General features: G+C 40.8%; 1 protein-coding gene across 3 annotated transcripts; it reads left to right on the plus strand.

Annotated features, from left to right (window-relative positions):
• Positions 1–1,158: 1,158 nt before the first annotated feature.
• Positions 1,159–26,147, plus strand: armc2 (armadillo repeat containing 2). 3 transcript variants are annotated; one of them, XM_034699098.1, is made up of 18 exons: positions 1,160–1,374; positions 2,976–3,255; positions 3,505–3,577; positions 4,790–4,955; positions 5,434–5,560; positions 8,605–8,675; positions 9,336–9,443; positions 10,541–10,725; positions 10,824–10,926; positions 11,288–11,502; positions 13,190–13,335; positions 15,716–15,815; positions 18,173–18,491; positions 21,279–21,401; positions 21,498–21,611; positions 22,015–22,147; positions 24,858–25,012; positions 25,226–26,147. In XM_034699098.1, the coding sequence occupies exons 2-18, from the start codon at positions 3,038–3,040 to the stop codon at positions 25,357–25,359; spliced, it is 2,490 nt and encodes an 829-aa protein (XP_034554989.1). In that variant the 5' UTR covers positions 1,160–1,374; positions 2,976–3,037; the 3' UTR covers positions 25,360–26,147. The 3 variants fall into 3 exon arrangements, with proteins under 3 accessions (XP_034554991.1, XP_034554989.1, XP_034554990.1); XM_034699099.1 differs by having other exon boundaries at positions 8,608–8,675; XM_034699100.1 differs by lacking the exons at positions 24,858–25,012; positions 25,226–26,147 and having other exon boundaries at positions 1,159–1,374; positions 21,279–21,399; positions 22,015–22,126.
• Positions 26,148–26,987: the final 840 nt, after the last annotated feature.

Raw genomic sequence — 26,987 nt, forward strand, 5'->3', positions numbered from 1 at the left:
AGGGCATGGGTTCCCAAACTTTTCAGCCCACGACCCCCAAAATATAGGTGCCAAAGACTCTCGACCCCCACTGTCCCTCAAAGTGATATAACGTGGCTTCATTTAGCTGGTCTGCAGATAATTATCCTACCTATATGAGCATGTGGCTGTGTTTCCTGTGCCGTTATGAATTAACCCAATGCTACTGATGCTTTTGATAATCAGCTGTTCACTCACCCTAAACTTAGGAGTCATCTGGCAAAAAGAAAGGCAAAAAACTCATTACATTTTCTATTTTCAAGGTTTTATTTCAAGTTTAGCTACTATTTCTGTCTATATTTTTTACTATAATGGGCAAAATTTACTATTTTTGGATAACTGTAGTCCTTCAACTTTTTATTCTATCATTTCTGTATTTCTTTGTTCACAAGTTAACAAATTATACATAAGTAATACAAAACTAACAACTGGAAGAAAAAAAAAATCTAAATAATAATAATGAAATAATAATAATAATAATAATAAACAAGGAAGATAAACAAACGAAAACAAGGTAAATAAACAAAAATAAATAAATGTTTTTAGATAACTTAAAAAAAAAACATTCTGGAAGACATCTCACGACTCCCCATTTGTGTCTCGCGACCACCCAGGGGGTCCCGACCCACTCTTTGGGAACCCCTGATTTAGGAAATAGGTGCATCAAAAACAAATAAAACTATTCCTGAATAAGAACATGTGCAAAAATGAGCATGAAAACAACTTAGTAAACTAGCATTAAAGTCATAGCTTATTCTAAATATTGAAGGCTATTACCAATAAATTATCATACAGACGATTTTTCTCTGCAAAACTTCCATACCTTTACCAGCTACAAGCTGAAGGCAATACGGACAGTATTCCATTTTATAATATATTGCTTTTTTTGGAAACAAAGAGATTGAAAGCAAGACGTTCATTAGTAAAATTGGCCTACTTTTACACTTTATCACTACTTTTACTTGAATAAAGTTTGGTTTTATTGTCGTTCACCCATGTTTATTGAACCATTGTGTTCCCAGACTCTTAATAACATATATTTTGTATGAATTAGTGGCAAGAGACGGCTGCATGACTTACATGATGTCGTGTCACGCTGAAGTTTTCTCCTCTCTTAATTTGAAGCGCGTCCCCGTTCGGCGCGTCATCGCCTCTCAGAGATGAGCGCGCACACATGTACCCCGGACTAGCTTGTTGCGTTCATGGTTCAAGCTGCTAAACTGAAGAGTTTTCAACCTGTTTTCAACACTCTTCAGGTGCCATGGTCGTTTCGTGTTCACTTAGGGGGCTGGGATTTACACTTGGAGTGGAAGCTGCCCCTACTATCACCCACGGAGACTTTTATTAGGGTTAACGGTAAGTTTTTGTGGGGTTTCTCTGCCTTCTGCTCAGTAGTTTAGATAAAATCCACGTTAGCCCAGTTTTCCTGTTCCCTCTTAGTGTTTCGCCTTGTCATATAAAAGTTTGGAACACTTCAGGAGTTTTTAAAAGCTCTTAAAGTGAATATAAAGGCTCAGTTGGCCTTTATTGTGTGCGAGTTTCTCTGTTTGTTTACCATCTTACCACAGCGACATTTGGTCACCATGGAGACGGAGCGTGAACGCGCTCAGGGACTTCTCAGTCACCCATACTGAAACTGACTTTCATTCTTAAAGGCTTTAAATCCATTACATTTGAATCAATAGAGCAGAACTCATTTCAGTTCAGGGGCCACATACACCCCAAGTTGATCTGAAGTGGGCCGGACCAGTAAAATTATAACACAATAACCTATAAATAATGACAACTCTTCATGTTTCCCTTTGTTTTAATGCAAAAAAAGTACAAGTACATCCTGTAAATGTTCACATTTAATGAAATATCTTTGAACATAAATAGCTGTTGTATTTTTTGCCATTATAAGTCTCATATTTGGGCAGAATATTTTACTCTTTAAGCCCTGAAAACTGCTGCGAATACACCAAACGCACAGGTTACCTATTCACCTGGCATAGAGTGCAATGTTTACTGCAAAAGAACAGATAGATTATAATAATGAAGAAGGTAAAGTTGATTATTTTGGACCCCTCAGCTCCAGCATGAACAGTTTGCTTGCCTGGACAGTGTTGTATGCAGGGGTGTAGTGCTATTGTTAGTAGTTAGTGGATCATCTTATAGTGCTCTAAAAAGTCTTTATGAATATGCAAAAAGCAAGTTATCTGTTTTCTTGATTTGAGATAAAACGCTGTTCAGGTGCACTCAGTCAGGTCTGATTTTATGCGACCCCCAGAGGACAAATTTGAAATAGTAGTTACTTTTATAGAAAAATGACAGTTAATGTCTTCCCTGTCACTTTTTCACTTTGCAAAGGCGTTCCACGGGCCGGATTGGAACCTCTGGCAGGGCGGTTTTGGCCCGTGGGCCGCATGTTTGACACTCCTACAATAGAGGATGGAGTTTTGTAATTACACTTTTTAAAGAAACTACAAACATTGTGTTGATTAGTAATCGCATTGACATTGATAATCAGCTTTATGCTTGACACTATTTGTACTTTACATTACAATACATTGATCAATATTCCTGCAGGATGTTGGCATTACTTTCTACTCAGTCAAATTAGTCTATTTAGGCTTTTATACTGTCAGACTTATTTTACATCAAGCACTTTCTTTACGTCTTTGGTAAGATGTAGCTACGTACATTTCCTCTTGTCATTTAGCACATTTCAGATGGAAATATTGGCATTTTAAGTTCACTGCAAAAATCAATCTATAATTATGGGCAGGTGTTATTGGTTAAGATTTTAATACACTTTAAATAGCCATATGAAATAGCAAGCATAAACTACCCAGCAGATAATTGTTAAATGAGCTGCATGTGTCAGCTCTCTTTATTTTAAAGTCTTTATAGATATGTGTCCTTTATTTTCTGGTGTTGTTTTATATTGTAATATCTCAATTTTTCTTTCCTCACAGTGAGATGACCTAATGAAATCAAACCCCTTGAGTCACTTTCAGACTGTCTCAGCAAATGTCACATGGACTCAATGGAGAGAAAGCATGATATCTGCAGCCCCTTCAATCCTCGGAAAAATGCTCTGAGGAAGACGAGTGCAGAAATTGTGAGTGAAGCCAGACAGTCCCTGCGAGTCCAGTCCACCCAGCGACCGTTTACCCCCAGAGATGGGCACAGGCAGCTGTTTGGACAGAGCTCTGCTCGAGCAAGTCAGGACAGCAGGCCTCCATCAGCCTTTAGGTTTGTTTCAAACTCAACGTTAATGAAAAATAATAAAATCGACCACTGCACAATGTAATGACTTTACTGTGACTTTATGTGAGTAAAGTAAACATATATGTTCCTGCAACTGACCAGCACCTGAGTATGAAGGTTGGAGAGCTTTATTTACCGTTAGTATCAACTTAAAGGAACTTCCTGGTGAGGTTCAAAGGTCAAAGATGTTTCCTCTGTAACATGAAGTAATGTTCCTTTTTTCTCACTTTGCAGTCTTCATGCTCAAAACTTTGATGCTCCTGACTCTAGACCAGGTTCAGGGACTCGCCTCACTCCTCTGGGCCATGTAAGTTCTCTTACACACACACAAACACACACATCTATAAAATATGTGGTAGAAATAGTCATTTGTTTTAATCTCCGGTACATTAATGCACTGTTTAATGTTTGACATTTTTTTTGTTTCACAGATAAGTTTATTGACATTTTGTTAAATGCAAACAACACAAAACCAAGACAGCACACAGACAGTGACCCAAAACAACAACAACAATAATAGTACATATTATATTAAAATTTAAATGATATAGAGAAGCGTATACAAATCAAAATGTATAAAGAAATAGGAAAATAAAGTAAATAAATAATTAAGTAAAGGATAAAGGAAGATAAATACAAAAAAATATTTAAAATTAAATACAAAATAAAAACAATTAAAAATAAATAAATTGTTATTGGTCAGTCTGCCGCCCTCAACATCACTTTTGAGAATTGCCACAAAGGCAATCACCTAATCAGGGATCTCAGAGAGGTCCAGCTCCTGCAGATACTTAAAGAACGAGTCCCACATCCTGTGAAATTCCCTCAGGGAGCCTCTCATTAAGAAGATAGTGGTTCTGTGGGTGGAGTTACACCAAACAGTGCCATCATAGCATTTGGTTCAACTGATTTTCCGGTTACTTTGGACAGTACATTAAAAATATTCTGCCAGTAGGAATCTAAAGCCGAGCAAGACAGGAACATATGACCATGGCTGGCCGGAGCCTGATGACACCTGTCACAAATTGGGTCAACATCTTTTTAGATTCTAGATAGTTTAACCTTTGTGAAGTGGGAGCGGTGTATCATTTTGCACTGAATCAGTCCGTGTTTGGCACAAATTGATGATTTGTGAACTTTATTAAGAGCATCCTCCCAAAGTTCCTCCGAAATATCCTCTCCCAGATCCGCCTCCTAACATGCTTTGATGGGTTTAAGGAGACTAGCCGCAAAGAATGTATCTGGTTATAGATATGTGACATTAATCCTTTCAAAACAAGAACATGTTTGACCATTTAAACTATAACAGAAACAGGATACACACATCTCTGCTCACCAATATAAAGTCTTACCTGTATTTAATCAGTTTTAATTATAATGCTAATGAAAAGATGAAAAAGATTGACCTAATAAGTAATCGAGATAACAGGATCTTTGTAAACTTATGTTTCTGATGCATTCATCTTCTGACTCACTGTTCACATCATCACATGTCATGAATATGTTTCTCTGGTACCAGAAGCCAAAGTCTCCAGCCCTCTGCCATTCTGAGGATCCATTCAAGGCCTTTCCCAAACCCCCCACTGACCCACTGGAAACAAAGAGGGGGTTGGCAGGGGCGCGGGCACGACTTCTCCGGGCTGGATCTCTCACCACATTACCTCCTGTAGAGGGGAAAACAGATGGTACGGATTTTAAAAAAGAAAAACTGATGAAAGGCTGAATCATTGAGAAAAAAAAAGGAGAAATTCAAAGATTATACAGTAGTTGCTGATACTTGTTAATCACACATGTTGTGCTCATAATGCTAAAAACAGCACATGAGAAGAAAGAAGCAGAAAACATAAAGCTCTTTGTGTTTCATTCATTGCTGTAAATCTTCAGTGAAGGCGTAGTGCAGGAGCAGTTTTCTCAAAAGTAAATGAATGGATCCATTCACTTGCTGACATACCTGATTTACATTCTCTGTGGTTGGGCTTGATGAAAAACCAAATTTACTGCTGCCGTTTCTTTAAAATCCTCACCTCATAATCTAATATTCAGAGGAAATATAAAGATAAAGAGAGTGTTAGAGAAAAAAAACTGACACATCATACTTTTAACTCATGAAAGAGACAAAAACCTGTAAAAAAAAAAACGTCTCTACATCCTCTCTGTGTGTAGTGAAAGAGAAACTGAATCCAGGCCTGGGACAAAAGCAGCCTCCAGTTAAAAGACTCCCCAGTTCAGACCACAGCGAGGTCTGCAGTGGTCCCCTCAAACCCAGCCCACGCAGAGCTGCGAGTGAAAGGTACGCTTTCCACCCCTCTGTTTGACTTACAGGATCTGTCCATCTCACTTGCCTGCCCCCCCACACCCCCTCCTGCTCCCTCCTTTGGACCAGAGTGACAGTTCAACAATGAGTTAAAGATTTATAGGCACACAAAGGTTGCAGTGGTAGCCATTACTAGATGGAGTTGATTGTGTCTCCCGTTATTGCCTTTCATCAAATCCTCCACTGCCACCTCTTTGCTTTCTTGCTTCCATCTTTTCATTTGAGCCGCTTTGTCCAATGCATTTTCTGATGCTTTTTTGTTTTCCTGTTTTAGTTTATAACTCAAGTCAACTCAACTTTATTTATAAAGCACCTTTCATACATAAAAACATGCAGCCCAAAGTGCTTCACAGAATAACAGAGAGACAGAAAACAACAGCAATGGTAAAATTATAAAAGGGAGGATTATAAATAAAATACTTAAAAATAAAATAAAATCAATACAGTTAAATTAATAAAATAAGTAAGAGTGGAAAGAAAAGTTAAAAATAAGGTAGCATGAACAAGATCAGGTGAATACAAAAAATAAATAGATAAATAAATAATTTAATTTGATAAATATATGTTAAAGAAATGATTCAAATAATAACAAAAATAATAAACTCAATGAGATGTTTAAAGAAAGAAGTATGACAGAAAATGATTTACTAAGACTGGTATTAAAATGAAACAACATCGGAGAAATTAAATCTAGAGTAAGTTGTAAGGGTTTTGTTTGTAAGAATAGTTCCTATAGAGTTTAAACAGTATTTGATTGTGATTAGAGGGACAACCAAAAATACAAATATTCAATTTATGACTGCAGCTCTCAAATGATGAAAGTATATGAGGCTTTAATGACTTTTCTGATAGTCTTTCTGTATTTAAAAAAACGTGTCTCAAAAGACAAAGGCTTCCAGAGCACTGGATCCAAAACCTGTTAGGCACATTCAGATAAGAGTGCTGTCAGCTGCGTATGAAGTGACACCAACAGTGGAGTCAGTTTCTTAAAGGTACAACTTATTCTTCATCCTGTTACTCTGTTCCGATATTAAACCGTCTTATAGTTTGCTGTACGGTATTTTTGGGTCATCATTAAATCCAGTTTCTTAGAAAGCTTCACTCCTGATGAAATGCCTCTATCCGTCATCACAATCATGTGTCAGCTTTTACACCTCCACAGTGCGGAGAGGCTACGAGCTCTTCTCTTTTCTGCCGATCTCATCAGCTGCGTGTCAGCACGAGAGGGCATAACTCTGGGCGTGAGGTCGGGAAGTGTCGTTAGAATCCATCCCCTATCGATCGGGTGGGGCCGGAGAGCGGGACAGACCATAAAACACTTTTACAGGAAATCTGGGCTACCGCCCGCAGCCCAACCTCCTCACCTCCGTCCTCACAAGCCAAGTTAACAGAACCATGTTTGTATAACTTGTTGCTGGATAAGATTAAAGACTTCCTCTTTTGATAAGAGTGAGGTCCAACTTTTTTGAACTACTGTTCTTTGGAATTGCAATGAACGCTTAATCGAGTGAAAAGTACAGGAAAAGTCAAACCAGGCGTACGCTAAATGCAAGTGGAAAAAGACACAGCACGACAGATTAATGTGATGAGTTGGATGAGATATAAAGATAGGGGAGATTAGACATCCACTAGGTTCTTTTTCTCCAATAAGCCGGAGCTTTATAGCTCCAAATGGCTCTCTATTAGATTTGGGTGCCCATCTGGGCAAGGCTGGCAGCAGCGTGTGTTGTGACTGTAGTGCACTGGCCAGGCCTAAGACAAGGATGAGGTCATGTCTCAGAGAATGCAGTATCACACAAAGAGGCCTTATTATCAGCCTCTTAATCCTATCATAGAGAGCCAAAGCCCCCTCTCTGACATTCACTGCAACATGCCTCAGCCAGCACTCCCTGCTGTATATGCTGCATGTGCCAGCTGATACCAAACACTCAATCTCTTTAATCACAACAGAAAGACACAAGCACCCATGTACTGTATGTTAATGCTGATGCCTTAAAGCAATGCAGAAGAAAAGAGGAATGCTTTTTAAAACGCTGAGGGCCTTTTCCTGTCTAATACATGTCATGGAAACCATGAGTAAGTGTCACTGGGTTGTAAAAGCTCAGACAGAACTGATAACATAATGACTTTGACAAAAGTGTTTACCCCATATTCAATGTTCTCTATTCATTCTCTGGTGTGAGATTTGAAAAGTAAATCTTGATGTTATAGAGGCAAGATTAAGATGACTGAATATTTATATCTATTTATCAATAATCATTTCCTCAGTTTGTACAGTAGTAATAAGTCATAACAGGCGACCTGCCATGTTTCACAGGATTTATTGAAGCATTGAGTCACTCTCAAAGTGTTAGTGGAATAGAGCAGACTTGGCAGAATAGAGAGAGGTGCAACGATGACATGCAGAGGGCAAGCCACAACACATAGCTTAGCACGACATGGGGCGTGTTTTGGGACGCACTTCACTGTTATTGCACAGACAGCTCACAGTGACAAAGCATGAACAGCTTTAACCAGACTGCCCACAAAGCCCAGATGTAGGTTCCTGTCTGTTAGAGCTCTTTATGTGATGCACAGACACACAAACTCACAAAAACTTACAGATACACACACACACACACACACACACACACACACACACACACACGCACACACACACACGCACACACACACACGCACACACACATGTATCTGAAAGACCTCAAATGATTCTCCTCAGACAGGCAGACACACTTTTCAGATAAGTGCACCTGCACACAAGTCCCAACCTCTGCTGCAACAGGGACACCTAGTGGCACTGAGTGAAACTACGCTTGCAGACTTGTTGACAGAATACAATGTCAGCAACTTTTTCAAGAGCTGTATTATTTGGCACAACAATTTATTTATTTTTCCTTTTACCGTTATATATTTTTTTACAACATGAGCAAAGAGTCAATTAAACTACAGAGGAAAAATGAGATGTCACAGGTCTCCAAAGCGTGATGTAACCAGACTCCTTCTGATTTTCTTTGTTCCAGCAGCAGGATAAAACAGCCCGGTGATGACTCAGGAGAGAGACCCACTGAGTGTGGAGCAGGACAGAAAACAGGTTTGACCAGATATACTAACTTGCACACACTGCAATTTTTAACATATCTTACAAAATGATAAGATTTGTTCTGCAGAAAGTTTAAAACTGTAATCACAACATGTCGTTTTGAATTTCACCTTTACTTTCTCAACCCCAGCCATATAAGGTTCATTTAAACAGATTTGGCCAGAAAATCATGGCCACACCCCTAAAATGAACAACCCTTCCTGGTGTCAAATTTTGATTGGGTTGCTGTTGCTAAGTGTTTAGTTTTCACCCTGAGAGACTGCCTACAAATTGTTAAAAGAGCTGTTGGTTTGGGCAACCACAGTTTCCTGCATCACACCAGGCTATAGGGTATGCAAATGTTGAAAAGGTGCATGAGGTGCCTCAGAGTATGCAGACATTTGCGTGCACAAACACAAGCACATGTGTTTCCATCTCACATGCACACACTCTCATGCCCCATGCTTAAATTATTACATATCAGCACAGAGACAGAAAAAAAGATATTCAGAGGAAGTGTAGCTGTTCATGGTGACCTTTCATTGTGGCATCGAACTTCCTGCTGTTTTATTTTTACACGGTGAACTTGTGAACCGGGCTCGCAGCACATGTTCACTGTCTGGGTTTTGGAGGTGGCAATTGGCTAACTGTAATTCTCTGTGCACATTTCAGAAGCTGGAAGTGGAGACAACAACACCAGCACAGTGGAGGATGCAGAAGCAGTGATGTGGAGTAATGTGATTGCTCCTCTTCTGCAGCAACTAGAGAGCGTGGCTGGAGGTAGTGTGAAAAATGCAAAAAGGGTGCCCACAAAAAAAAAAAACTGCACACATGAACCATACAGCGCTTTTGTACAGGTGTATTTATATAACCCCAAAGAATATCTAATTTCTGGAACCTACTACACCCACAACATCAGTTCATGATACATTTAGTTGAGGAATTTTAAATTTAAGATCTAATGTGGCCATAATAATTTTGTTTCTCTTCTCTTGTAAGTGCCTCATGTTGCTGGCACTTTTATTTCATTTTTATTTCATTTCACTCTACACTCTTCAGGAGTAAAAATAGATTTTTAGCCCTGGCAGATAGTCATGCATGCAGTCCCACAAAATGAAAAGCACTGTCATTTCAACCACTGAAGAAAAGCAAACTAAATACTGTTATGTTTGGCATCCATGCAGAGCTGTCTTCGCCTGAACTGCAGTCTGGCAGCTCTGAAATGAAACCTATGGTTGTAAATATTTTAACACTCTACAAATTTAATGGAAATTTCATTTGAAAGATAAATGTTAAATATTTATCGTACCAAAAGGCCTTCTGGCTCATGCATAAAACACCTCTCAGATTCAGTGGGAAATTACAGTGGCAGTGTAAGAGTGTGAGACTGCAGCCAAGCTTCTGTAGAAATGGCCAAACCCAGTTATTTATGCAGGGGGAAAAAAAAACGTTTATTTTAACTTAAAAAAACACACACAAGGAAAAGACTCCACCCTTTCTCTTCCTCTCTGCGTCAGAATCGGTGCTGCCTGCTGCAGAACTGTTCCCTTTTATTTGACCGTTGAAACCAAGCGCAGTGTCTTCGAAAAGGAAGGGAATGTTCTCTCTTTTACTGCTGACCAGGGCATTATTAATGTAGAAGATTTAACCTCAAGTTCCTCATGTTAATAATAAATGTACATCATGCCATAGAACTTCACTTTAGTGCTCCAGCATACAACCACATACAGAAAACATCACTCATCTGTATTTACACACACACATACACACACACTCACACACACACACACAAGAGTGTCCTTTTATTTTGGGATGTTTGTCTCCTCTTACCATGCCTTGAACTTGACATCATTTTTTTAATGTAATATCTGTGCCAGGCGGCTCTGTGGGTTCAGTGGACTGCCTGTGTGATTTGTGTGACGGTCTCTACAGCACCTTGGCAGAAGCAGACATGCTTGGCCGACGCTGTAAGAGGAGGTCAGGGATACTGCGAACACTGTTCCGCCTCATCGACCTCAACTCTACCCAGCTAAACCTGCACATCGCCAAGCTCTGCCTCGCCGTGAGTCATCTTGGGTCTGTGTTGTTGTGTCTGCTTCGAAGCCTCCCAACACAAGGACTCCTAATCTAAAATTTCTTGAACTTTTTTTTTTCCTCCAGCTGCGTGTCAGCGGAAACAACCTACTCAACATCTGTAAGCTTGTCTTCCAGATCAGCCGCAGCGAAAGCAATGACGCCTTCTTCCAGAACAACTCTATCATAGGTGAAGAACACTATGTCAAGTCAGGATGATCTTCACCAGCGTAGGATGAAGTTTCTTAGAGATACTTGAGAAAAAACAAACAAGTTATGTAGTCAGTTTAAAGGAGCACAATGTTAAATACTTGTCTTGTGTTTACTGGCCAGATTTTCCCACTATTAGACAAAAATGTTGTGTTTACTTCTGCTATGTAAGCTGCCCCCAGAGTGAAGTGTTCTCTAGTGGCCTGGGGTGAAGTTTTATATGTCTGTTTTTCAGTGTCTGGTTCCATTTGGTTCCTTTTTTGGAAACTCTTGTAAAGTTCCTGCCTGAATTTGTGCGTTGTATGGATTCTAACATTTGTGGGTTTTTTCTCTGTGTTTAGATTCACTCCTGGGCATTTTGAGCAGTGAGGATGTGTCAGCCTCTGGTGAAGCTCTGCTTTACTGTGTTGGGACTCTGAAATTCCTCTCCGGAAACAGTGCAATCCTCAGACTTCTGCTGGACAAGAACTGTTTGGGTGTTTCCCAGAAACTCATTCAGAGGCTCCTCAGAGTGGAAGACGGACACTTTACTATTGCAGGACACATCCTCGTACAGGTGTGTCACAGTGCAGAAAGCACTGCATGTGCTTTAATTTAATGTACACCAATTCTTCAGTCAGTGAAAAACACAGTTATACATTACCGGTCAAAATTTTTAGAACACCCCAATTTTTCAAGTTTCTTATTGAAATCCAAGCAGTTCCCGTTCATTGAATAGCTTTAAATGGTACAAAGGTAAGTGGTAAAAGGCCTTTTTCAGTAACAAGAAATGGGTTGCAGTTCTGCAGCAATAGAGGTTAGTCAAGCCTTGAAAGTAGGTGCAACCAATTCTTACAGGTGTCCCAACTGTCCTTGATTACTTCCTACTCCCTCTGTCTGCATAAAAGTAGGCTGTTTTCGAAACCGCCTACTATACTAGCAGTACGTACTGATTTGGCTAAAGTCCAGTATGTAGTAAGTAGTATGTGAACAAGAGCAAAATCTGCAGTTTGCCAAAACTCCCTGGATGTCGTTCTGATTCGGGAAAATTTCAAAGTATGCATCGGACCAGTCTGCCTCGCGCACTGTTTCCCACAATGCACAGCACTCGTTCCACTTTTTCTTTTCTCTTCTTTTTTGACGGGGGGAACTCAGTTATGGATGCTGTGAAGTTATCAAATTAAATATAAACAACTTCTTAACTTTATAAATCATAAGTGATGCTAAAGAAGCAGTTTCTCTATGGGCTTCGCCGTTCTTTACTTCCGTTTTCCGAAACCGGAAATCCAGTGATGTCATACAGAACAGTCATACTACATATTACATTTGAAAGGCAGTGTGTAGAAGGCAATACCTACTGTCTACTACATTAGTAAGTAGTATGTAGCAGGCGGAAACAGCCGAAGTGTTGGAACACACTGTGGTACCATACCCTCTTGAGCAATATTTGGTCTTCTACTCCAGAAAGTAATGTGTTGCTTAATAAACGGCAAGAAAAAGGTGCCAAAGGTGGCTACCTCGATGAGTCAAAAGTTTAGACTACATTTTGGTTTATGAATTGATTCCATGATTTATTTTTGAAATTCAATTGTTTATTTGTTCGATGTTTTCATTTCAGAAAACAATAAGACATTGAAACATTGACATTGACATTACATGAGACATTCATTTTCAATAAAAAACTTAAAAATTGGGGTGTTCTAAAACTTTTGACCGGTAGTATACTTGTTCAATATAAAAAACTCATCGTTACTTCTTTTTGTGTGTTTTGGCTGATCCAGATTTCCCCACTATTACACAGAAATGTTTTTGTTCGGGTCTGGTATAGAAGCTGCTTCAAGGGCATAATGTTCTCTGCTGACCCGGCCTCTTTGGTCTAAAACAAACCTAACATCACTCTTTCGAAAATGATTGCTTTGAACGGCATAAGTCGGCCCAAGCAAACACTCCAGCCAGCGTTTCATTTGATATCTAACACAACTCATTAAGCTGTTAGTGGAGGGAAATATGCAGACCATGACTTTTCCAGAACGTTCAGTTCTGCCGCGTGTTGGAAATGACCGTTTTCCTCTTGTGATAGAATGATTTATGTGCGTGCTGAATAGTTTCCGGTCTGTGTGGCGCTCTGCACGGGCCAGCAGCCAGCTTTAATGAGCACATGGTAGACATTGTGTGCGGGCCACAATCGCAAAACACTAACATGTAATACTGACATATATATGAACGCTATAAAACACCTCTGTCTGACCTTTTGGCCCCTGCAGCTGACGGCGACCCTGAGGAACCTTGCAGATCATCCAGATTCCCGTCCACTCTTCGTCTCCTTCTCTTTGCTGTCAGAGCTCTGTGAGGTGCTGCGTCATCACCGCAAAGACCAGGACATCTGCACCAACATCTCCAGAATATACAGGTATCACACATGCACTTCTGGTTTACAAATTAAAACCATCAGAAGCTGCTCTTAACTAGATCAAAAGTAGCCATCTGTTTCACCCTCACACTCCTGAGATCTCTTCTTTTAAATCTTACCCTCTTACATGGAGCCTTTGTAGTTTGGTCTGACGAAAGAGCAGGATGTGGTTACCACCTGTCTTTATGTCTGCACCGTTAGAAAATCTCACACAGCAGTGACACAGCTCATTTCTGTTTTGCCTGCAGCTTTATTAAATAGTTTTAATAAAGACGTCTCAGTGTGTTAAAGAGTGAAGCCTAAAAGCTAAATGTAACTACATGTTCAAGTTGTATAAGGACCTTTGATTTATTTATTGCATGTTTATGGGAATGGAACTCAAACAGCTAACTCAACTAAAGTTGACTCTGGCTTTACTCACAGTTGAGTAAACTTGCTCAAACAAATCATCATGTGAAAAACAGCAAGGTGCTTTAGGTCACGAAAGCTAAATAAAAATGCTACAGTCCCAACAGTGACAACAACTCTGACCTAGACTAAAGCTGATATATGGCAGGAAGAAGGATAACTTGGGACACAGGATGTGACAGAAATCTTCACTCACTGTAAAAGATGGCAAACTTGACATTTATACGGTCTCTCTTACTCCAGTGCAGACAAACTTTTCAAGTCCACATCAGAGCAGGCGAGCCATCACGACAACAGAGACTGTACAACTGGAAAAAATCTACGGCCCCTTATGTAGTTCTGCTAGCAAGGATGCTCAAGCATGATAGTTAAGGATCTATGCTGTGATCATTTCAACACTCAGTATTCTAAGTTAGCATTTCTAACGTTAGCCAGTGCCAGATCTAGTAGGGTGTAGCAGCCAAGCAGCAACCTCTGGTGTTAAAAAATTAAGCCAGTGTGGAAGTGGAAAACCGGGTCCACTTGAGACTAACTTCAGGAGACTCCTTTAACACACATGTTAAAACGCTAATTTTCACAGCAGAAATAAACATGTCTTCAGCCTGGATCAAAAACATGGTTTGGTCTGGATATTTAACTGTTATACTAAAGGGGGGTGAATTTCTCTTATAACTTTTTGAATATAGTAAGACCCAGAGTTATGCATAGATTTGCATGATTAGGCCTGTGGCCAAGTTTACTGAGAGTAGGGTGCGTTGTAGCTGTTTACCGGGGCCTGCAGCAGCTCCACCTCTTTGTCTGCTTCTCAGGTGACTGAAAGTGAAGGATGAGTCAGAATGCTTCAACAGTCTATGACAGCAGACTAACTTAAACTTGTTCTTACTCTCATATGTACTTAGACCAGTATCTCGGGGCCAACACTTTGAGATAAACATTACAAAGTCTCAGTTCAAGCTGCTGAAGTTAAAAAAGGACACCGTATTCTAGATAAGATGGAAGAAGCACTGAGCTTTAACGCCGCTGCCAGGCTCCTCACACACACCAATAACAGGGAACACATCACACCATTTTCAGCCTCTCTTCACTGGTTGCCTGTGGGTTTTAGAATTGATTTTAAGATTTTAACACTCAATTTTAAAGCAATAAATGGACTGGCCCCTGAGTAACTAAGCGAATGCCTAAAAATGTATGTCCCCAACTGCTGCCTGAGATCATCTGGCAGGTCCCTCTTGGAACTTCTGGAATGACCTGCTGGAGTAGATCAGGCAAGCCACATCCTTGTCCTGTTTTAAATCTATTTGAAAACACACATTTTTAAATGTGCTTTTACTTCATAACTCATCAATGACTTTTAATTTCTGTACGTTTTTTATTATTGTTTTTACTTAACTCACTTTAGCTCTCCGTACCTTTGTCATGTGCTTTTATGTTTTTTCTCTCGCTATGTCTTGCACTCTGTAAAGCACTTTGTAAACAAGTTTTTAAAATGTGCTATATAAATAAAATGTATTATTATAACTGAGTCAGACAGACCCTTCTCATATCAACTGTGAACTTCTTACTCCAGCTCAAACGTTGTGCAATAGGTGTCAGTTATAACAGTGACCTTATGTAGAGGCACATGGGATAATGTGAGTGAGTGAGTAAGTGAGTGAGTCCTGATATTCAGTTTGTAGTCACATGTCTCAGCCTCCTGCCATAGCACAGTTACCTCATCTGTGAATGAAGCATGAAATATAAAAGTGTAGCACTGAAGAGTGAAACTAAATGTCCACATAACAGAATTAAAGAGGCAGAGGTAGTACGGTGATGATATAACTCACGCTGTGTGAGCATTTTGCCTGAGATAATGAAAGAATCCATGGGCTTACTGCTCCATTAGCAGTGTTGATTTAATCTCTCCATATTTAGTCAGCCCAGCAGAGCAGCGGCTGAATGATCAGAGGTATTTGTTGTCCTCTCTCTCCCTCAGTAAACTCTCCTCTTACTCTGAGTGCCGCCTCGCTCTGGCCCAGACCCCCGACTGTTACCGGCTATTTTTAGAACTGCTGAGCAAACATCACCAAAAACAGGTGAGTCCACCAACCTCCTCTAGTGTCTGTGTGTGTGTGTCTGTGTGTGTCTCTGTGTGTGTGTTTATTACAAGCTTTTCCAGCGTTTATGAAGTAAGTCCACTCAGCGTGTTTACCCTTAGAGCAAGTTTGTTTATGAACTTCAAGTCCAAGCACATCCACAGGACATTGTGTCCCTCTGCGTGTAGTGCTTGTGTCTCTTTCTCTGCCCTGCTGTGAGTGTGTGTGTTTTGACATTTAATCAGCCCAGGAGGGGCTGGTAAGTCAAGGAAGGAGAGGAGAGATGGAGGAGGAAAAGTAAAAAAAAAACATAAAGGAGGTGATTGAGTAGAGGTGAGACAGAGGTGAAGGGGAGGAGAGACAGAGAAGGGGAGAAGCAGGAAAAGAAAGACGCGGGGCTTTGGCATCAGACAGCTCTGACATGTGTTCTTAATCTCATATGAAGTAAACACTCACCCACGCCTTTTCATACACACGCAAACACGCACACACACACAGATTGGAGGGTAAGATATGTAATGACTCCTAGGACAGCCTGTCCTGTCCTCATATCAAAGTCAGCGTACGTTTATTGGAGCAAAGAGTGCGTCTTCGCTCACCTGCTCCTCTTGTTATTTACTAAGTAGAGTCAGGATGAACGGATGATGCAAGCTTTCATTTGTTACCTTTTTTGGCCCAGTCAGTGAGATGACTGACTGAAAGGCAGGGTGGAACATGTCTGTACAGCTGTGAACTCACAGGCACTGTCAATGTGTTACACCTAAAGTGGATTTAGATTTAGTACGATTTAATTTGGTACCCTGATTGTTTTTCATCTCACATCAGACACACCCTCTCTCTCTTAACCCTCCTGTTATGTTCGTTTCTTAGGGACAGCAATAATGTTCCTGGGTCAACTTGACTCGGGGCATATTTAATGATCCAAAAGTGCCAGAACCAAAAATATTTCCCAGTAAACATTTTTTAAATCTCATTATTAACTCATTACTAAACATTTAAATCAATATTTAGTGCAATGGTGTTCTTTAAGTCTCACAGATCATGGTTCATTGAGGATAGCTCACTCATTTTTTATGAAATTCATGTTAAAACTTTTTTTAATGTACATTGAAAAGCCCTTAATATAAATACAATAGTTTTACATGACATAGATTTTTGTTGATTTTCTTTTACATTTTGATTTTAATTTTTTATGAAGTGATGTTGATAAATTACCATGAGACATCTCTTCTGTCACAAGCTGCCCAGATCTTTATTCTGTATTTAGCTGGTTTGGAAGGCATATATTACCTAAGATGGAAGGAACCTCTGAATACCACTAGCCTTCCATCCACTGTGACATTAGAAATGCGAAATAATACTTTCAAACTTTTTCTTTTTTAGATTTTTGAACTTTAAGATGGGTCAATTTGACCCGCAACATAACAGGAAGGTTAAAAGAGATCTTTCTAAATCTTCAATAAATATTCTATTTTTTGCATCTAAATGCAATTATAAGGCAGGCCCAAAATTGCAAAAGAATTGACTGTGTAAACATGATTAAATAATGGGAACTGCGCTCATAAGAAAACACCAATAAAGGGGCGCTGGTGGCCTAGCGGTCTAAGCGCCCCACATACAGAGGCTAGCGTCCTCATCATAGGTCGCCGGTTCGCCTCCCGACCGGTCAACCATTTCCTGCATGTCTTCCCCTGCTCTCTACTCCCCACATTTCCTGTCTCTCTTCAGCTGTTCTATCAAATAAAGGCAAAAAGCCCAAAAATGTAACTTAAAAAAAAAAAAGACCAATAAAAACAAAGAAAGATCATTTTTAAAAGAGACATAAAACAGTATGTTTCTGTTTTGTATGATTGAGGTGGTTTCTTGACAAAAAATGTAAAAAAAATCTACTTCAAACACAACTACATGTTTCTCTGTTTTCATTTCCATTTGCATTAACCAGTTAAAGCTAGTGTAATGAGTTTTTGACTAGTTAGAAAACAGACTGTAATTAATACTGATGCCTCTGGATGATCAACAAACTCAAACAAGACCATCAGAAACAAGATTATTCACTCCTACAGAGCTGTAATTAAAACCTGGACACCAAAAAAAATGACTGTTAACTATTATACTGTATTGGCTGTACTGGAATGATTTTGACATCTGAATCAGGTTTAAGAAGCTCAAAATATACCTCATATCCTGTCCCCATGGTAGTTGTTTCCTTTAGCAAACAAATTAAGAGGTTTTCTGAAACTTTTCCTTCCACTGTTTTGCATTTCAGCCACATTTTTAACAGACAGAAACATCTGAACACCTTTTTTCTACCAGGCTGCAGATTGAACACTATAGTATTCTCCCCTCCTCTCCAACAGGACCTCGTCATTCGCCTTCTCTTCACCCTCGGGAACCTCACAGCCAAAAGTGAGGAGGCTCGGCTGCAGCTCTTTCAGTGCGAGGGCAGCATGAACACACTCCTGCAGCTGTACGACAACTACCAGCGCAGAGACGTGTCACCACAGACACCCCCACCGAGTGATCCCCCTTCTCCCAGAAAGCCCTGCACGCCGCAGGAGGATGACGACGTGCTGGTGAAGCTGATCAGGGTGCTGGCCAACATGTGCATCCACCCGGCTGTGGGTCCAGCTCTGGCGACCAACATCTCATGCATTCAGCTGCTGATGGAGACACTGGGTGAGCAGAGAGCAGGGGCAACTCATACTGCTGGCGTCTGTGTTCAACCAAATCAATCCATCCATCCAATTCATCACAATACATTACACTTGAATGTGTTATGTGATTGAGAGCCATGATTAATTCACCATGAGCAAGGAAAAATCTTACATGAGACAGGCAGAAACCTCGAGCAGGACTAGACTAATTGGTAGGAAGCTGTTTACCTCGATCAAATGGACCATGGGAGAGAGGAAGAGACAGAGAGATGGAGGTGCACAGTGACAAACTCACAGACAGAGAAAGAAATACAATAACAAAAAACAGCTGATCATTATAACACATCCCTTTGTTTTTTTAAGAGAAAATGAAAAGAGAGGCAGTCAGTGGGAGACTTCAATCATCAATCAATCTTTATTTGTATAGCGCCAAATCACAACAAACGCTTTTACAAACATACAAGGTCTAGATCGTACTCTTTGTCAAATTATGAACAGAGACCCAACTTCAAGACAGGGTAAGACTCAGTCTTACCCCACCTTAATCCACCATGAACATTGCACCTCGCAGTATTGAGCTAGTTACAGTGGCGAGGAAAAACTTCCTTTTAACAGGCAGAAACCTCAGGCAGAACCAGACTCATGTTAGACAGACATCTGCCTCGACTGAGTTGGGTCTTGAAAGAGGGATAGAGGGAAGTAAGAGAGAGAGGTGATAGTGATGAGATGAGTAGTAGATGCTGTTGCCGCTGAAGTCCAGCACGTCCGTATCAGCTGGAGTCCGGAACGTCCGCAGCAGGAGGATGCCTACGGCAGCTCAGAGGAACCTACGAGACACTGGAGCTCAGGGACTCCAGAAAGGTCTATGGTTAGTAACTTTAATGGGACAGGTAGAGTTTAAGTAAGTGATGGGGGGATTGGGGGGAAGGGGGTGAGATAGGATCCCAGTGTGTCAGTGCACCAGTTCCCCCGGCAGTCTAAGCTTAAGACTAAGAGCTGGTTTAAGCCTGAGCCAGTTCTAACTGAAAGCTTTATCAAAAAGGAAAGTTTTAAGCCTAATCTTAAAAGTAGAGAGGGTGTCTGCCTCCCGGACACTGACTGGTAGATGATTCCAAAGGAGAGGGGCCTGATAACTGAAGGTTCTACCTCCCATACTACTATTAGAGACTTTAGGTACGACCAGCAGGCCTGCATGTTGACTTGCTGCTTTAAGCTTTAGATGTGTCTTTGATTGGAAATCTCTGTCGTACAAAGGAAGCAGTGTGAAAAAGAAGTTTAAAAATAGCTGTTTATTGCATTGTGTGTACAAGAAGTATCTGCAAGCACCAAACCACTTCCCCTGTGTTGGGAACAAAACATGACGTTGGTCGAAAAACACGCTCCTGATGTCTGTTCACTCCACCACCAGCTCTCTTCTCAGGGCTTTTTGTTCGACATGAAGCACATCCTCTTTTGGTCTGCATGTGTTTTTTTTTGTTTTGTTTTTCTCTGACAGAACGAAGCGCTTCGCTGCATGAGCAGGATGTTCTGTCACATCTCACAGCCGACTCGGTTTGTGTGTGTATGTATGTGAAATTCTCCCGTGTGGTTAGATGGTTTCAGGACAGGTTGAGCTGAAACACAGGTGGGTGTGAAACTCTCAATTTCTCCGGCACCTGCCTCCCACACACAGTTTGGAGAACAGATTAAACAAAGAAAACTGAGGTCAAAGTGGTGAAAAAGATCTAATTACAAAAGATAGCTGAGTTTGCGAGTGATGCCAGAGTGTAAGATGGGTAAAGTAACAGAAACATAAAATGAGTGACTGATAAAAACGTGGCGCTGCTGTGACACAGCTGTAAACAGAAAACTAAATAAGAGTGCAGCATGAAAGAGCAGACTCGACTGATCAGTGTCTTGTTTTGATCGAGTGCCTGTCGGACTGTGCTGCTTCACATTATAAGTGAAGAAGGGGGGTGGTGGGGGGCACAAAGCCACATTTCCAGTCAGAACTAGAAACGAAATTCAGTGTGACACAGGCGCCGGGTGACAGAAACCGCAATATCTGCGATTTATGAGCGAGCACACGACATCTGCTGCTATATCGGGAACAGACTCGGTTTCCGAGCTGCTCCCCGTGTCATGGCTGGGTGGATTGGGTCACACTGACCTTTTGTATGTATGCCAGCCCACGATCAAAACCACCACATCAGGCCAGAATTAACTACAGATACTGCTTCATTTGGGATGATGCCACTTAAGGAAAGCTGAGAACCACAAAGTCTGACTTCTTAATGTTTGCTTCTTATCATAAGTTATTAATAATTCTGTTTATCTATTTCATCTAATGGTAACTTTGGGTGTCTTCATCATACTCATAAAAAATACATCTTAACAGTGTCACTGTTGCAGAATGGATCAACAATCTTCCCTTACTCCAACTATTCTCCTTTATCAACATGATGAGAGGATGAAAGCTTGTACCTGATTGGTCATCATCAGGTGGAAAGCTTGGGCTCATTGTGCTCTGTAAAAGCATCATTCTTTTGCAAGGAAACTAAAAGTGTTGTTTAAAAATTCTCACATCATTCTGACTCCTGTCACTAGAAAGAGAAAGCAAAGTGGACAGTAATCGTTCAGGAACATGAGAGCTTGCTCCTGCTGACCTGCAGTGCAGATGCTCCCTCTGTTGGCTGAATTTTAAAGAGGGGGGATTGTGAGAGCAAATCAGAAACTTCTACTCTCCTGTCTAGGATAATGTTAAATCAAAGTTACTGCGCTGATGATGCTTTCCTTTCTTGTTCTTTTTTCCCCCCTGTGTGTGTGACAGAGCTGAGGTGTGTGCAGGAAAGTGAGGAGCTGCTGGTGAACGTTGCTGCCACCATCAACAACCTGTCCTTCTACCAGGAGGAAAGCTCCGTGCTGACACACAATCAACTCTCAATCTCAAAGTGTGAGAAAAAGAACAACTCTTAATGAAGAGAAAGATAAAAGCGTGTTTTTTTGCATTTAATTTCTCTCCCTTTTTCCCTCTTTCTTTCTGAATCAGTGATGTTGAAGTTGTTGCTCAGCTCCAGCATGAACGCGGTGCTCGAAGCCACACGTGTTTATGGGAATTTGTCACAGTCCAAGGATGTACGTGACTTTATCATGCAAAACAAAGGTAGAGTATACGTTGGACATAAAACCACCAACACAATTGTTCCATATTTTGTTTATGACTTATGGTCTTTACTGACTTTGCAGGCATGTTGTCATGTTAGAATAAAAACTGAGCCTTTTTATAATTAAAAGACTGAAAACACAGACTCAAATGAAGATACATCTCCTGCTAAGATGTATAAATCATCCAGTCATAAAGTCACAGACTGTCCGCTACACAGTGAGCATCTCAGCATCCTACGTGTCGTGTTTAGACTGAACTGAATCTGCAAGGCCGGTCGGTATAAACATACCTGCTGACTGTGATGATAGCAGCTCTCTTGTCTCTGCCCTGCTTTGTCTCCTCTGCTCCCTCACACCAGCATATCTCTCTCTCTCTCTCTCTCTCTCTCTCTCTCCCTCAGTGCACCAGTTTCTAGTGATGCTGCTGGACTCCAAAAGCACAGAGATGTGTTTTTCAGCCTGCGGGGTCCTCACCAACCTTGCTCTGGATCCCCCCAGCAGGGTCAGCCTCTCACTGGAAGGGGCTGCTGCAAAGTAAGGATCGATGCTCTCAGAGGTTTAGAGTTTGTTTGAAGTTTGTTGGACAGATTTGCAGCTCGGGTATGAAACACGCACATTTACAGATCTGAAAAGGTCATATTGAATTGAACAATATGATGATGACAGAATTACAGAAGAAAGCACCTTGGCATTCAATGAACACAGCACATGACAGTGAAAATCAATAAAAGACTCATCCATATTTATAGGATAACAACATTTTTGCTGTGTTTCAGCTGGTTGATATTTGTTTGACATAATTGTACTAAATACAAATAACCAGTGAGAAAAAATGCCTTTTGCATGGTCTTGGATGAAAAGATCAAAACATACATAGGCATTTTTCGACCGCAGGAACTTTACCCCTGAACTATGTGCGTTTCGACTGGAGGAACCAGGGTCTAAATTTAGTTCAGAAGTAGATAGTGTCCCCTCTGAAAATCCCCTGCTTGGGGGGTAGTACTTTTCAAAGGTCCTTGGACTTTCGGTTGAACGTAACGGTGTTTGTGGAGTTTACACAGTTGTTGAAACACAGAGGGAGTTCCTGGGAATGCATACTAGTTTAGTTTTTTATTAAGATTTCAAAAATATTATTTAATCAAATGTTTTTTCTCCATACGTCACTGGCTTGATTTACACAATCTACCTGGGACTTCAGCATGCGGTCGAAACGCAGACAACGATGGGGGCACAGGAACCGTTTAGTTCCGGGGAAAGTAGTTCTGGGGGCTAAAAGACCGTGGAACTTTTGGTCGAAATGCACCTTATGTGTGTATCTGTTGTATATACTACATACACACTGCAGCCCAGACATATTTAGCCTAGAAATTTACCTAACTCTGTGAAAAGGTAACAAAACCCAGCACCTGAAATCTTCAAACAAAGTAATTTCACTCTGTGACGTATCCACAACTACAGTGGTCATCTGTTTGATTTAACTTGTGGGAAAACCCACATAAGTTTCCACGTTCCATAAACAGAGTCAGCTTTATTGGATAAATACACAGAGGTGTCAAAAGTATTCACATTCATTACTCAGGTAGACGTAAAGATACTTTAAAAAGACTTCTGTAGAAGTTAAAGTATCAACCATAGACTGTATAAAATATGGACGTAGTATCCGTGACGTCACCCATCTGTTTCTGAAGAGCTGTTTTGAGACCAATCGGCTGCGGCAGCCATATTGCTTCTGTCGAGCCAGTGTGACGCAAAGAGGCGGGCTTTGAGCCTCCTAGCCAACAGCTGCAGTGTTCCCACAGGCAGCTGTGCCTCTCATTAGAAGACTGGTAATCTCAATATCTTCGAAATTGCCGAATTAGAAAAAAATTCACCCCCCTCACAGTGAGAGGACATCGAGAAATTAGCTATTCAGACTACACTCATCTTTTGTACCAGGCTGTAAACATGTTTATTAATGCTGCAAAGATCGTCTTTTCCCCATTCATGTGTATGTGACTTCCGGTACTTCCGGAGCCAGCCTCAAGCGGATCCTCGATGAACTGCAGCTTTTAACACTTCCGCATTGACTCATATTTTTAGACCGGAGGTTGCCGCTTGGTATCAACTCAAGCTTTTTACTCAAGTAAAAGTGTAAAAGTACTGGTTTCAAAACTACTTAAAGTATAAAAGTAAAGGTAATGTAAGGGGGAGAAACGCGATTTAGGAGAAAAGCTTAGGCTGTGCCACAGGGGCCTATAATGCACTACCCCACCTCCCAAAAACACATTTTTCTGAAGGTCATAATGACTATAATGTTATATTAATATGTTAATGTTGAAATATTTGGGTTGCACCTGTTCAGCCGCATTTATACCCATTGAAAATGAAGGCATTTTAGTACAATGCAAATACATTAAAGAACCGTATATGTGTACTACTGAGCATTAACATGTTTCATGGAGCGGAAGATATGATGACTAGTTGCCTATAAGTATTGTAATGGTGCAAAAAGTCAAACTTCACAGGCATGTTATCAAAGGCTTTATTGGATAATTTCCCCAACCTCACAAACCAAGTTGGTCTCAATGATCCATCAGACTCTTGGTGAAACAACAAAAACGTAATTTAAATGATCAAACTTTCCTTGAGAAGAACACCGTGCTGCGGTTTTCTGATCTCTTTAGAAGTTGCAGCATCACCAAATACCAGACACACACACAAAGAACATGCTGCTCATCATGTCAGCCTTCATGAAAGTGGTTTACAGTAGTTTCACAAACTCATGAGAACTGGTTTATTAAATTTCAAGCTTTGATCTTCAACAGAGGATCAGTACTTGAACGTTTAAAGTCATGCTTCCTCCCTCTCTCTCTCACACACACACACACACACACACACACACACACACACACACACACACACACACACACACACACACACACACACACACGTGCACACACACGTGCACACACACAAAGTCCTCTCTCAGTAGAAGTCAAGTGAAGTGGAGCTAATACCCACAAACCTGCTGGTCATGTGAATCCCTCTGCCTCGAGTCATCTGATGTGTGAGCGTCTGTTTGTGGTTGTGTGTGTCTGCCTGTGTGTGTGTGTGTGTGTGTGTGTGTGTGTGTGTGTGTGTGTGTGTGTGTGTGTGTGTGTGTGTGTGTGTCTGCCTCTGTGTGTGTGTGTGTGTGTGTGTGTGTGTGTGTGTGTGTGTGTGTGTGTGTGTGTGTGTGTGTGTGTGTGTGTGTGTATGTGACCAGCCTTGTGGACTGTCTGAAGGACTTGGGGCCGGGTGATTGGCAGCTGGCGGGTCAGGTCTGCCAGGCGTTGTGGAACATGCTGGGTGGAGGGTCTGAGAAGCTGCTGGACACAGAGGAGAGAGAGTCACTGCTGGAGATCCTGATCACATACTCAGGTTGGTACACAGTGTTATTACTAATCCTTACATAACAAGGGAGGGAGGCTACATGCTCTCACTCAAATCAGGGGCCCTCAGGGGGAGGGGGGAGAGAGAGGGAGAGAGGTACCCCCACCGTCATAACCATAACAACTCCTTACATCACACCTGGAAGCTAAAACCTGTCACTGAAACTAACTCTCACTTCACTGTCTTACAATCACTCCTCAGAAGAAGAAGAGGCCCTGAGGTGGATAGAGAATGAAGACATGAGGGACTACCACAAAGCATGCTGGGAGATAGAGTTCCTACCTGTCAGTCAAAAACTGATGAAGATGCTTCAGCCTTCAGACCAGACAGCATGAGCAAACTAGAACATTGATTTTAGAGTTTTATGTTTTATATTTGATTTATATTTATTTCTAAAACAGACCTCCAATGAGTTTTAAAGGGAACTGTGAATATTTGTACAGAGTAGTTTCATTTTTCATAAAGAAAATAAACCTGAGTCAGCTTGGTTTCATGCCATCAGCTGTAAACAGATGTGAAACCCACACCTTTATGTTCTCCTAACAAAGTGAAACTGAAATGCCACTGCGACAGGAGCCTGCGTGTTGCCTTGAACGTACTTTGTAGACAATGCATGCTCAGAAGCAATATGGCTGGTGGAGCCGTGGGAAACTTTCACAAAACTAAAGCACACATTGAACTTATAAATAAGATGGCAGCGATCCCTCAGGTCGGTACAGTCCACAGCAGAACAGCTGCTTTTCAATCTGAAGCAGACGTTGTGAGAAGTTCAATGACTCGTCTGTTTGGGTTTGTGAAATGCTGTCTCACCGTTCATTCTCTGGTCTTGTTGGATTTACTTGTCAGTCATGGAATCCGATGTTCTCTTTTTTTAAACATCAAATAACTCATTAAAAGTCCAGAGAATGAACACTTGAATCTAAACCAGCATGAATAGTGCTGATTGTAATGACAGATTTGACATGTAATTTAATTTAATTGTTTTACTTACTTTACTCTGAGTCACCAGGGGGAGCTCTTAATGTTTTGGCTTCACCTTTGGGAAGCGGTTGTGCTGTCCATCTTATATAAAGTCTGTGTTTTTTGTCCAAGTGGATTTAATAAACTCTGTTTATAAGAGAAACAATCTTTAAAACTATTTTAATGGGGCGCTGGGCACCCCACATACAGAGGCTACAGTCCTCGTTGCAGGGGCTGCCGGTTTGATTCCCGGCCGGTTGACCATTTCCTGCATGTCTACCCCAGCTATCTACTCCTCACATTTCCTGTCTCTCTTCAGTTGTCCTATCAAATAAATATAAAAAATATTTCAAATATATATATATATACATATTTTCATATTTCAGATCCACAGTCCACCTACAGACTCAGGTTTTTCCAGCATGGCCATAACATGTTATGACGATCACCTCATACAGATAAAACAAGCTGACTGTAGATATTTGTTTGTGTTTCATTCAGACAGTCCTTGATGTCTTTCACATGGCTGGCATCACACCTGAAAAACAACAGATTAAAGGTGGCTAATAAAGAAAACTATGCTTTTATTAAATCACAAATAAAAACAGAGGAAGATTAAAAATGATCAGATATTCTTTTCCAGTCAGTATGCTGCAACACTTAGACTTTGATATCTTTGTTGTTGTTTTTTTTACCCTTTTGTTACTCCCTCCTATTTCAGTACCAGCAGCTACACTTTCTATCCTGTCCTGTTTACATTGCATCCTTGTTTTTCTGCACTTTAACTTGTTTCACATAAAGCACACAGAGGCCTTTAGCTCTACACCTACAGGGACTTTTTACTACCAGCTCTTTGCACATTTTGGATCAGTCTGTTTTGTACACACACTGTGCTGTAAAAGTACTTTTATGATAATGTACTCTTAAAAACAGTTCACTAACCTGCTGTTGACCTCACACTGAAATCTTTTATTGTCCGTGTCTTGTGTGTCTTTGGAACTTG

Source organism: Notolabrus celidotus, chromosome 13, assembly GCF_009762535.1.
Source record: "Notolabrus celidotus isolate fNotCel1 chromosome 13, fNotCel1.pri, whole genome shotgun sequence".
Lineage (NCBI taxonomy): Eukaryota > Metazoa > Chordata > Actinopteri > Labriformes > Labridae > Notolabrus > Notolabrus celidotus.